General features: G+C 38.3%; 1 protein-coding gene across 2 annotated transcripts in view; it reads left to right on the top strand.

Annotated features, from left to right (window-relative positions):
- Positions 1-13080, top strand: part of KITLG (KIT ligand) — a 55110-nt gene that overhangs the window by 31149 nt on the left and 10881 nt on the right. Inside the window, exons 3-6 of one of the 2 annotated variants that reach the window (XM_055712336.1) lie at positions 3969-4031; positions 8668-8847; positions 10710-10872; positions 11767-11862. In XM_055712336.1, coding sequence (XP_055568311.1) covers positions 3969-4031; positions 8668-8847; positions 10710-10872; positions 11767-11862 — 502 coding nt within the window. The remainder of the gene's footprint in view (positions 1-3968; positions 4032-8667; positions 8848-10709; positions 10873-11766; positions 11863-13080) is intronic. The other variant, XM_055712337.1, reaches the window with a different exon arrangement.

Below are 13080 nucleotides of genomic sequence, written 5' to 3'. Positions count from 1 at the left end.
GTAACTGCGTATTTTGGTTTCATCCATTAACAAAATCTAAGGCACTCACCTCTTGTTCCTTGTATGTACTTCTTTAAAGCAATTTTTTTCTTTTGAATGTTGGAAGCCCAAACAATAGCCAGCACTTACTGACCAAGTTGCTAGTTCAAGACATGCTGTTTCAAACACTTTGCCTTCACATTGCATCTTTGCTGTAAATGTGTACTTTACACTCTTTGCAACATTTGATATTTATTTTTAAATGGATTTAACTCTCCTGAGAGAAAGGGTTATAAAAAATGATCCAGTGTTGTTATCCTGCAAATAATCTGCCACTATGGCTGTAAGAAGTGTGAACGGAAATCGTTAGCATGTTGTCTTAAGCCACATGATGAGGATTTTATTAACTGCTTGATTAGCAGATGAGATAGAGTAGATTGCAGAGATGATGGACAGAAAGGGGAAGCTCCTGCAGGAAAAGAAAAGCCAAGGATGTAAAGAAGAGAGATGCAGAAGTATTAAAGAGTAGGAAAAGGGGGATGACTGAGAGAAATGGGTGGTAGAAATGGTAGCCAAAAGAGAAGTATGGTTTTCCCATCATATGCCTCAGAGTAGAAGAGAAATCACTGACAATGGTAAACAGTAATTTTTTTACTTTATTAGATTACCTCATTTTTTATCTGGGTATAAAAAATAATGATATCCATGCTTGTCTTCTTAAAATGTTCAGAAGTTACAATAAAGAGAATTTCCAAGCGCAGCAGCTCTCATTTCAGTGCACTTGGCTGCAGATTGAGGTCATCTTTATTATATTCTGCTGTTGCAATAAAGGAGTAGTTTATGGAACTCAAATCACTTTCACAAGAACCCTATTTCATCTCCCCCTCTACGTGACCATGCGCATATTTTAAAAGTATATTTGGGTTATCCAATGTTAATAGTGATGTATTAAATATTAAGACCTCTCTATGTCAAAAGGAATCTTATATTTCCCAGTTTGAGATTTTATTACAACTGGGAATATAGCACCTAATGTGGATTTTATATGGATTTGAAGACATGCATCTAGATTCAGTGTTCTTCACCTCTTCTCAGAGCCTGATAAGATTTCTACAACCACACACCCCCACTAAATCAGAGAAACTTTTTTTGACATTTTAATTGCAATGCAGAGTTCTTTTAGTTCTATACATTACTTTCCAAGATTATCAGTTGACGTTCTTTATAATCATCAGAACTGCTACTTTTGTCTAAACCAAGGTAAATCATGCAGGCAGGTGTTTTGTTGCCCCAAAATAGGTCACTGTACTGAAGGAATGGAACACAGGAACCGAAAAAGCCATTCCAGGACTCAGGGAGTTTCAAAAGACAGTCCCTTCCTATTCCACTTTGCTCAGGCAGTCTAGAGCAGTCTTGGCTGCTCCTTGTTGGGAGCCGCAGCAGTCAGGCACCCAGCACAGAGCAGGTATGCAGCATCCTTTCTGTCCTTTCAGAATCATTTCAGCAGCTGAAAACCAAGTGGTTGGTTTGGATCGTAGTCTTGGTGGTTAGCCTTCACTGAAATGTCAAGATTTGTTTCAGCAAAGCAAGAGAGTACAAAATGCACAGATTTAGTACAAACATATCCTTCACTCTTACATCAAAGGCTTTACCCTATTTTATGTGCATGAGTTGGGAAGTCCAACTGGGACACAAGTGTAACTCCCTCACTTTGACTGAGCTCCATCATTTACCATCAGCAGAGCATCTGGCATGTGGAATTTCATCAATACAAGTTTAACAAGTTATTTTGTCTTGAGGCAGGGCATATATTTTGTGTTTGACACCTCCCCCCCCCCCCCCCCCCCCCCAGCCGTGTCTTGAGGCAGGGCATATATTTTGTGTTTGACACCTTCCCCACCCCCCCCACCCCCCCCGCCCGTGATCTTCCTTTTTAGTAGTAAATTCAAAAAATCCTTAAATATCCTTTCTGATTCACAATCTGTCAAGGAGAAAAATATCTGAGGCTGAGCTGTATTCTCCAGCTTTGTTTGAGAAGCTGTAAGAACTCTTGGGCAGTTAAATTTTTTTAACTGTGCATGAAAAGTGCTTGACAGGCTCTGATGCCGGTAAAGTAGATTGTATACATAATGCATATCAACTCTTGTAGTGTTCGTTGATTTGGAACAAATTTAATCTTCCAGTGACCTTTCTTAAAGAACAGTGCTTTTGCTGACATTGCTAAGTATTGAATCCCTCTAGAGTGAGTATGGGAAACTTTGCACATACAGTAGCATCTTCACTATCCTTGCTGCTTGAAGTGCTGCTAATCCTACCTCTCTAAGCACGCAAAGGGAGCCGGAAAAGAAACTGCATTACCTATTAATGTGTCATGATGTCAGGGTGTTTTTAGAGGAAGGAAAAAAATACACAAAAAATTACAGGTGAGGATTTAGAATAATTCAGATGCTCTGAAGAAAGAACAAATGTATTGCAATATTTTTCAGTGTTTATAGCATCTTGCATTAACTCCCCAAAGTGCCAGGTAAATAGAATTGATATAGAGAATTTTAGTGGAACTTCAGCAACTACTTCTTTGAGAATGTGTAGGTATAAAAATAAAAAATAAAATTGATCAACGGAAAGGAATTTACCAGGATCATTTGTATAAAACTATCTTAAAGCTGTAGGAGAAAGGTAGATGTCACTGAACTGAAAGGTTGTGGCTCAGCCCACATTGTAAATGAAAAAAATGTTTGGAATTCACTAGTGACTGACTGTGCATAAGTATTGTCCTTGATAATTTCTAAACCCACAACATTTTGAAATTGCTGTTCTAATTTTTAATTGAAACTAAACTTTAATTAACAAAAAAATGTTCTGTTGCGTCAAACAAAATACTACCTAAAAACTGCACAGGGAAAAAAATATAATCCCTGTGTTGGTTGCTATAGCAACAGAATCAAAAGCAGCCATAATAGAATGATCTTTAACCCAAAGAAGTAGAAACGCTTTGCTGAACAAAGTATAGATTCTGGCTCATCAAAGGAAATATGTATGTGGTTACTGTCTTTTGACTAAATGGATTTCAAACCAAGGATGAGCAGTATCAATTGAACCTTTCACTGATACAAAAGAAAATACATTTGCTGTATCACTAAGCATCAGGGTATTGGTAAACCTTTTGAAAAAAGTACTGCAAGAGATTGGGGATCATGGCAGCATCTCCCTCTTCATCTCCCCACTCACCACATTCCCCAGCTGATCAACCACGTCTCACAGTAGTGTTGGATCCCATTTGCGGCAGATTGCATTGTATAATTCACTGAGAACCCTTCTTCTACTCCGTGCTTTTGCTTCAGCACGCCCCATACTCACCCACATCTGCAAAACCATGCTCATCTTAACATGTGGAGAAGCTCTCCTTTGCCCCAGGACATTGCTATGATATAATTACATTGCTCATCATTAGTAAGAGGCACAGCTTCAAAGCTAAAGTTGTGCTCAAGTGTTCTGACCTGGTACAGAACTAAGCACAAGGCAGACAACTATTTCTTTAGGTTCAAATGCCTGCTGAAGTTGGAAATTATTTGAAGGAAAAGGGCTTAGAGACTACTGGGTCCTCTACTGTTGGAGTGGTTGGGGTTGCATAGGAATTGTCATGGAAACACTTCAAGGCATGTCATTAAAAGACAAAAATGCAGTGGAGGTTCTGCAGTAATAAATAACGTCAGATCACTTTTTCTCACCACATTACTGACTTTAATTCTGTGGGGAAATGGTAGCATTGAACATGATCAGATTGGAGCTGGGTATGTTACAGAGGTGTGGAAAGATGCTTCACTTGTGAGCAAATAAGAGTCAATAGTAGTTCCACAGGACACTGAATATGTAAGCTTTTGCACCTGGTAGGTTACTGAAAATTTGTGTTGAATATTGAATGCAGTGATGGAAAATAAGTCTTACTTTGTGTGGTCAGTAATAACATATCATTATCTGTTCTGTTGTAGGTTGGAAATCTCCCAAATGATTATATGATAACTCTTAAATATGTCCCGAAGATGGATAGTCTGGTATGTACAACCACTTCAAGTTTATCCCAATAAAATAGCCCACTGGGACCAGTGATGGCCATATCGTTTTGTACCTAGTCCTGTGGCTTAGTCAGTTACAGTTAAATACTGGGTATTTCACTTTTGATACACTTCTCAAATATTCATTTAAAAGAAAGGTAGAGATTCCTGCAGTCACTTAGAACCTTTTTAATTACAGGAAACTTAGAAAAATGTTTCTTCGTAATGAGTTTTTTAACATTTTCTCTGGAAAAAGTCAAACTATGGTATTATTTCATCAAGTCATTGGAAAATTGTTGCTTTCTTAAAGAAGCAGTTTCTTTCTAATTGTACTTTGGTATGTACTATAGCATGTCCTTTTCATTTCAGCAGTGGAAATGCCTTTAAAGCACAGCAAATACAGAGATCCCGAGAGAACCCTAAGTTCAGCAAATGGTCACATCAGTAACTAAACAAATTGGTAGAAAGTGAGGACATTATTTGGTTCAAACATGCTTTGTATGATTCTTTCTATATAATCCCATAGTTAATACACAGAACATACTTTCTTTAGTTTTAAAACATTTTGTATTAAAAACTTTTTCATATTATCTTATTGCTTACTCTACTAAGTATTTTTGATCTTTTTGCTTAATTTTAAAAACATATTTTTAGAATGATGCATTGAAAATGCTCTCTTGGTTGTTGCATACAGTGCAAGAAAAAGGAGAGAAGGGAACAAAGTGAAAGCAGAAATTATGCTGAATGCTATACTGTACTATATTGTTTTAAGGAAACTAAAAAAGCAAGAAAAGGACTAGTTTGTCCGTTAAACTGAACAATATTGTGCCTGTCTTGAGAATGATTCATTGTACACAATCATCAGTCATTGTATTTCATCTCATAGATGTAAGAAGTTGGGTTTGTGTCTGTACAGTTTTCATTATGAAAACCCAACTTGTGTGTGATAAACATATAAAAATGCATCCTATCCTAGCACTGTAACAAATCTAGCAATATTTTCTGTTAATACTGGAGAACGATGCCAGAAGCAACATTTCTCAGTCCTGAATAACAAGATGGCTGGAGAAAAAAAGAGGCTGTGGGATAGTGAAGGGCCCCGAGCTGTGAAGTTACAAGGTATTATGGCAGATCTGGCCATAATGTTTTTAAAGGTTTTGTTGGAAACTTGAGGCTTTTACTAAAAGTTAGAGTACTGTAGAAAACCCAGTTTAATCTTGATTCTTTAGACAGAAAAACTCTGCAAACAAATGCTTTGGAAGTTGGGTACTAGATCCCCTATAATATAATTAAAACTAATGGAAAATTTTCAATTTCTGAAAATAGCCAATATCCAGAGAAAAAGGAAGTGTAACTAGCTGCCACCATCCCCTGACTGTGGTGCTTTTTGAAATTCATTTATTTTGGTGCCTGATGTAATGAGATTCACGTCTGTGGAGGACAGTCGTAGCCTGAGCGCTGCTCCCCAGCCTCCAGGATGAGCGTGGCAGCTGATGGGCGAGAGCCAGACTGGATCGAGACTCTTCCCTCCACTGCACTCCTGGGGAGTCTGGCACTGCAGTTGAAGGTGGCCAGGGAGCCTGCTTGACCAATGAGTCCTGATTGTTCTCACTGCTTAACTCTGACCTCACCCTGTGGTTTAGTTTCGGCTGCCAGTACAGTTTCTTTTCTGTAGTTTAAATGCCATGCCGTCTTGCCGCATCATACCCAGAAACACAGATCCAGTTTACATTTACAACAAGCAGCCAAGAAATAAATGGTGAAGTGCAGAGCTGGGATTTCCATATTCCCTTTGCTCATACACCACTTTCAGTCATGGTGATGGAAGGTGCAGTTCTTGGCCACATGCCTTTGCAGGAGGAAGTATTGGGGGTGTTCATATCACAATTTGCCAAATTCCTCTCTGGTGATTGCAGGTTGCGTTATACATACCACAGCAAAGGCTGACTGAATAAAGTAGGTTTTGCTCTGGGTTCTACAAGGTCCCTGCAAGCTGGAATCCCACAGCTTTGCATAAGGCGAATGCCCTTTGTTCAGCTCTGAAAGGATTGAAACGGTGCCCTGCAATTTTTTTACGATAGATTTTAATCTTTAGTGTGTGTGTGAAGTGGGAGATGTACCCAAGATAGCAAGCCTCAAATGTAGATGACTAAAGGTAGGAAGGCAGGGTGAATGCAAAGCAGACGGGAAGCCAGTGTAGTGCACCTAACAGGAACAGACTGACCCGATCCATTAAAAAGAAGAGTTGTTGCATTATGCACTAGCTCAAGACGTCTGAGTGGCTTAAAAGTAGTCTCTCATAGAGTGAACTGTGTATCTAACCTGAAGGTTAAAAGACAGAGATGACAGCAGCAGGAGCTGAACTCAGAAGACGAGATAGATACCTTTCAAACTTTTAGATAGGTGTAGAAAGAAAAAGCTAAATGTGGACTACCTGGGAGTACAAAGGAAGTCAGGTTTGCAGTTGCCCTGAAGCATAAACCTTGGTCAAAGTTTACACAAAAAAGCAGAGTTAAACCTCCATTTCTCCTTGCAGACAACATCACATTTCTCAATTTCAGCAGTTTCATCCCTGCATTTGGTAGGTATTGAGATAGCAAGTGATTGCACAGCTTGATATTACTGAAAAGAAAACTTAAAGCGCTCATGAAATACAGCTTTGTGGGTCAGAACGGTTCAGTCAGAGGAGACTCCCACGCACATGCTAAACCACGGGAGCAACAAAATAGACTCCCTGCTGGAATCAACAAATGCTTACTAGGAGAAGCAGCAAGCTTTTGCTAATCCCTGCCAGAAGAAAGTGCATACCCACAAAAACCTCAGAGGAAAAGGGTTTCCAGGTTTGCAGTTTGGGGAATCACAGCTGTTCTGTCTCCATGTTCCTACACCAAAGCAGAGGAAAATGCATTATCTGTCTTGTGAGGGCAAGGGGATGTGGCACAACGCGTGCTGCTAGAACGAAGTACGTTTCAACAAGCTTTCTCTGTTTTATTTGCTACTGTCTCTCCCTTTCCCTTTGTGCTTGAAGGAAAACAGGGAAATAGAATCAAGCCAAACACCATTCATTTCACATTCTGTTTAATTCTTTTTTAAGTCATTGATGAGATAATTACAAATGGTGATAATGCTGACTTGCTGCTTGTTATCGGTGTGTGAGAGTTATACACAAAAATGAAAAGCCAGGTGGAGCTGGACAATGTATTTGCATTTGGTTCTCTAAACGTGGATGCTTGATAGTCTGGTTAGTCTTTGAAAGCGTGAAGTGTGTTTTACCTCATCAAAAACGTTTACACATTGAGACAGAACATCTATGTTGAGAAAGTCATTTGTTGCTGAGTGATGATATTGATAGTAGTGGATAAATTATTATTATTTTTTTAATAAAGAATCTGTATGCAGGTTTATTGCAGAAATTGAGTAAAATGAGACTAAACTGAGAAGCAGATACATCACCAAACATTTACTGTGCATTACAGAAGGTGGAGTGGGTGGATTCAGTGGATGCTGCCCACCCACTAGGAAACAATTGGAAACTGGTTTAGTGATACTGAGAGTACTTTGGGACTGCTGGGCCAAGATCTTCATAGCTGGCAGGCTTTAATGTTGCTGAGACATTTTTAACCATTGAAAAAATAGCTTCTCATATGGAATAAATTCTCGTAACACTTACCATTAAAAATTCAGCATTTATTAGGAAGGGATTTCCAGGTATATGTTGCAGTATGACTAACGCATTACCTGTATTTTTGCAGACCTATATATTAACTTAGGGTTTTTCCTGGACTGGGTGGCATTTTTATTTACTTGGCTACTCTTATGTAAATCTAAGTACAGGAAGTTAATGGCTGCCTCTAAGGCAGCAAGGTGAATGACGGTGTTTCAGTCACTTGAACAGCTGTACAAACTTTATCTGCAAACTAATTGCATAGTTGTTGGTGAAAGGATTTGAACTCTATTCCACTGGCGCAGATGTGGCAGATACTGTGACAAGCTGTGCAGAACCCTTTTGTTGGCAAAAGCTCAGGAAAAGAAAAACTCTTAGATCTAGAAACTGTTCTCAGGAATGGCATTTAGAGAAGGAGTTGGCTAAGCTAACTAGTTTAAAGGTGAATAAAAGCATACATGGATTTCATGCAAAATGTTTATGGAAATTTTCCTCAGAAGAGATTTAAATCAAGGATCTTTGGGGTTCACTGAGTCATGTAGGGTAATAATAATAAAATGAAAACTGCAATTGGTTTAAAGAAAGTCTGGAGAAAATTGTTAAAGCAGTAGTTATTAAAAAAAAAAAAGAGTAGGTTAATGAAATTATGGACTGGGGTTCATAGTAGTATGTCCCAAGGCTCAAATTCTGAACACACTGATGCTTAGCATTCATTAAGAATTTAATGAAGGGATGGCATTTAACAGACAACCATAAATATGTTAGTATCAGCGAGAATAGAAATTTTACCAAAAGGACTGAGGAGAAAGTTGGCCACACTAAAGACAAATTTTAATTTAGACTTTCAAGATAATTTAAATGGGAAAGAACAATCTAATCTACTTTTGCACATTGAGCTGCTTAACCAGTTTTTGCAAAAACTGGTTCTAATATTTAATCTGCCTCTCTGTTTCTCTTTTTATCTCCTGACAGCCTAATCACTGCTGGTTGCATTTGATGGTGCCTGAATTTTCAAGAAGTCTACATAATCTTCTCCAGAAATTTTCAGATATTTCAGATATGTCTGATGTTTTAAGCAATTATTCAATCATCAATAATCTCACAAGGATAATTAATGATCTTATGGCATGCCTAGCTTTTGATAAAAATAAGGTATTCCTATATGGAGTTTCTACTTGTACGCTGGATATTTTTATTTGAACTTCCTTTTGCACCGTACTCAGTAGTAGTTTAAAAGTTTCCAAAGCTACATTAGATTTGTTCTCATTTCTATTCCTGTATATCAGAAATCCTACTTTGTTTATAAGTGCACTGGGTAAACTGTGCTAATGTTGGCTATTTGTTATCTCATATTTCAAAGGAAAGTGGCTTACAAGGGATTACAGTATATACAATGACCTGTATACAGTTATTTAAGTAGTCAAAAATGTAACTGTCATCTTTAGGGTCATTAATTCATTCTGGTTTGTTTGAAACTGGCAGAAATCTTTCTTGTGCATTCAGCTTAAATTATTCATTTTGCTAGTGATACTAATTTAAATTTAAAGATGATGTTGTTGAAGTTATTAATATATTGTTAGTATGTATCACAGTGTGTGAAGCTCTGAAAGCTTCACCATGGTTTAATGAACTCTTTTATACAAAGACACAGCAAAGACTAGAGGATACCAGCCTATTTCCATGTGTTTCTGGATTCCAACAGCAGCTGGAAGGATTCCAGGAGTCTCACTCAAGAGACGTCTGATTTTCTTGTGTGAAAATGATGGGGGAATAAAAAATTAACTTTATAATCCCTTACCCAGCTCTAACCAGTCTATCATTAATTAAAATTAAGTTTTGTAGTGAAAAGTTTGGTCCCACTAAATAAAATGGGCAAAATCTATCATGTTATTTAGGGCAAGGATTTAATCTCCTGTATATGTTTATTTTTGCTAAGTAAGTCCTTAGCTATTATAATTGCACCTTTTAAACATCCAGAATTAATCAAATGAATTAAAACACTCAATCTTATTTAGAGTGGCATAACCTTGTAACCCTGCCATATATAGGCATTAGATTGCTAAGAGTTTTTAGACATTCTCTACTTTTCCATTTCAAACTGAATTCTGTCCAATCTTTATTGTATCTCTTTCTTTTCTTTCTATTCTTGTTCTGATGCTTCAAAGAACCCAGCTGGTATATGGCTGGGGAAGAAGAATTTTATTTTGTAGAATGAAGAAGTAAACGTTAAACATAAAATAATTTTTGAGCCAAAACCAGGAAGTTTTTCTTTGTACATATTTAACATATGTTCTTACCACTGTCCTCCTTCATGGGAGTACAGAGTAACTAACCTCAGGCCAAATTCGACCCACTGGCATAAGAAACAGTTGTTAGGAAAGCCAGTCAGGTGGGAAAAAAAAAACCCACAAAAACCGAAAAGAAGATAACCATCAATGTTCTTAATACGGATCTTAATCTTGTGATTTAGTCTGGCATAACACACTTGTCTGTTAGACCTGAGTGATTTGGCTTCCTTGTTTATAGTCCTGCTCTTATTTTTAGGTACATTATCAGGCATCTCAGCCTGCTTCTGTGCTGTAACATATCCCACCTATTGTGTTCTGTTCCCTGTACTTTTATGACAATAGCTATGATTGTGTTGTGTTCCTGTGTTCAGATTAAAAGGATCATGTGGAACATTGCAAAGTGATGTGAAATCAGGGTGACTTTTTTAATGAGGGAAATAAAAAAAGTCTCTTAGTTTTCAGCAAAGGATGCAGACTGCCTTTCATTCCTTGGCATTTTTACAACGCTGGATTAATAATTTATTTCTACTTGCAAAGCTAATTTGGAATCCTTAGATCAGAGGTCTTGTATGTTTTATGAAGGTCGTATACAGCAAATCTGGTCATTTTTGGGTTAAAAATTAAAACCATTTTGTGTCATCTTTGGATATTTTCATTATCTGTTGAAGTGCTAAATGAGCCTCTCTCTTGACCTTCTTTCAAGCTGAATTCTATATTTTACCCTAGGATTTTGTAAAAGAAAATGGTCATCTTTATGAAGAAGGTCGCTTCATTCCTGAGGATTTTTTTAGGCACTTCAATAGTACCATTGAGGTCTACAAGGAGTTTGCAGACACATTGTATAAGAATGACTGCATTCTGCCTTCAACAGTAGAAACACCAGAAAATGGTAAGATGGCTGCCATTTTGGGGAACAGACTCTAAGTAGGTATAAAATGGGTGATTTTCCTTTGATTTCAGAGATGCTAAGGTTCTGATGCTGTACCTCCATGTCTCCTTTTTACTGCCAGTTAAAATTACTACCAATACCGCAGCTTGTGTTTCTGTTCTAAGTTGAGTTCTATCTGGCAGTAAAACTAGTGCCATCATTCCTAGTGAAATCATTACTTAATATAATCCAAATAATCTCACAATATGCCTGCTCTGTTTCTTTTCATCCCAAATATATCCTGTATCATCTTTTTACATTGTTCTTCTTATCTTCCATTAATGCTCTATTCAATTTTTATAAGGCAGTAAAGGAGCCTAAGATTGCACTACTGAAAGGATAGGAAGTTAGGACAAGTTGTAAATTGCAGCAGCTTCCACTCACCTCTGAATTCATCCCACTCCTCCTGAAAAGGGCCATGTTTAGTTCATTTAAAAATTTAACAAGTTCAAGTCAGGCTCCTGCAGATCATTCTCATCCTTCCAGTAAATGGAGGTTTTGTATTCTCTTTTCTTTTTCTCTCTCTAGTGGCAGCCATTAGCTTTTTAATTAGGGCAATGTATCCAGTTGCACAGTTACACCAGTAGTAACTAGTAGATCACTGCCATAACCTAGGAATTTCTTCAAAGCAATTGTTCTTCCAGAATAGCTACTCAGCAGCAGCTCAGTGTGTAGATATATCTGCCTCTTAATAAGACTGCTTTTTTTGGCTTAATCCACTTTGTAAACAGCCCTGTGGCCAGATTTTGAAAACAGCCCTATAGCCACATCAGAGGAGCCCTATAGCCCATCATCTTATATAAAGGGAACTGTATTTTAAGTTACATAATGCTGACACACTCATTTTCTATTTAGATTCCAGAGTCGCTGTCACAAAAACATTTTTGTTTCCTCCTGTTGCTGCCAGCTCCCTTAGGAATGACAGCATTGGCAGTAACACTAACAGTAACAGTAAGTACAAGTGATTGAATTAATATATGTGTCTCCATTTTGTTCTGGTAGCTGGCTGTTACAAGAGCGCAGAGGAAAAGAATGTCATTAATTGTGCAAATTAATGGGAAGTTACTTGTGCCTGATGGTGTACCATGTGTTTCTCAGCTGTCATACTGAAATGCAATGAACTTATCTAATCAAAATTTAGAGACGCTATCAAGTTACAGTGATGTGACAGCTCTCTACAATTTGAAGAGGGCAAGTCTCTTCGTTTTGGCTGTCATGAGGTCTCGCTAGTCATACAGCCTCAGCAGACTTGGCTGTCCCAGACACCTCGTTTGAACTCTCAGAAAAGGAAGTTGCTCCAAATGAACAGAATAGCTATCCTAAACTGAGTTGAGGAGTTGAGGGTACTCACGTGGGCAAGGAGATTGTCTGTACATTGTGTTTTGTCAAACCCAAGCTTGACACCAAACCTGAAGACAGTCTCCACATTTGCTTGCTGTGGTCACAGTAGGGCCAGCTCCCGCGGTCAGCATGCTCTCAGCTGAGGTCAAGGACAAAGTCACTACACTTCTGCCAGGCTGTAATATTCTCTCTGGTGGGCCACCTCCGTGTTTCTCATCTCTCTTGGTCAGTGTGTTACCTGACTGGCCACTGACAGATAAGAGAGCCCAGAATTGTTGCTGTAAGAGCCTCAACATTTCCCGTCAGGGGGTCAGAAGGGGTATAGGAATCTGAGATGAAGAGAAACAGCTTTTTGAAGTTTCAGGGGCTTTTAGTGGCATGTGTACAACAAGGTGAATACCCTCTGGAGCTTTCCACGTGAACAAAAGAAGGGGATTTTCCTTAGAGGTTCCTTAAATGGTGATTGAAGCCTAACCGTGTTGTTATTTCCCATTTTGCTGTTTGCTGGACGCATCAGGTTGACAATATGTATCTCTTTCACAATTTCCCCCTTTCACTTCACAAGCCTCCATGTTAACTAAATGTGTGATGATGAAGTGTGAGGCTGGTACTCCTTGTGCTTAAGAAAACATGGGCAAGAAATCAGCCTGATGTAGCCTGGTGGCCACAACGGTAACTCCTGATGGTGGTACAGATACTACTAAGATTGAGGTTTTTCTCACCCTCCTTTTCTTGGAATGTGTAATCTAGTTATTCTCTGGGGTTTTATCACCACACACGTTATCTCCGAGTTGGCTCACAGCTGCTGCCAGATTTGAAGCCCTTCCT

The sequence above is a fragment of the Falco cherrug genome, chromosome 5 (assembly GCF_023634085.1).
Source record: "Falco cherrug isolate bFalChe1 chromosome 5, bFalChe1.pri, whole genome shotgun sequence".
Lineage (NCBI taxonomy): Eukaryota > Metazoa > Chordata > Aves > Falconiformes > Falconidae > Falco > Falco cherrug.
This window is presented reverse-complemented; position numbering and strand designations above follow the sequence as displayed.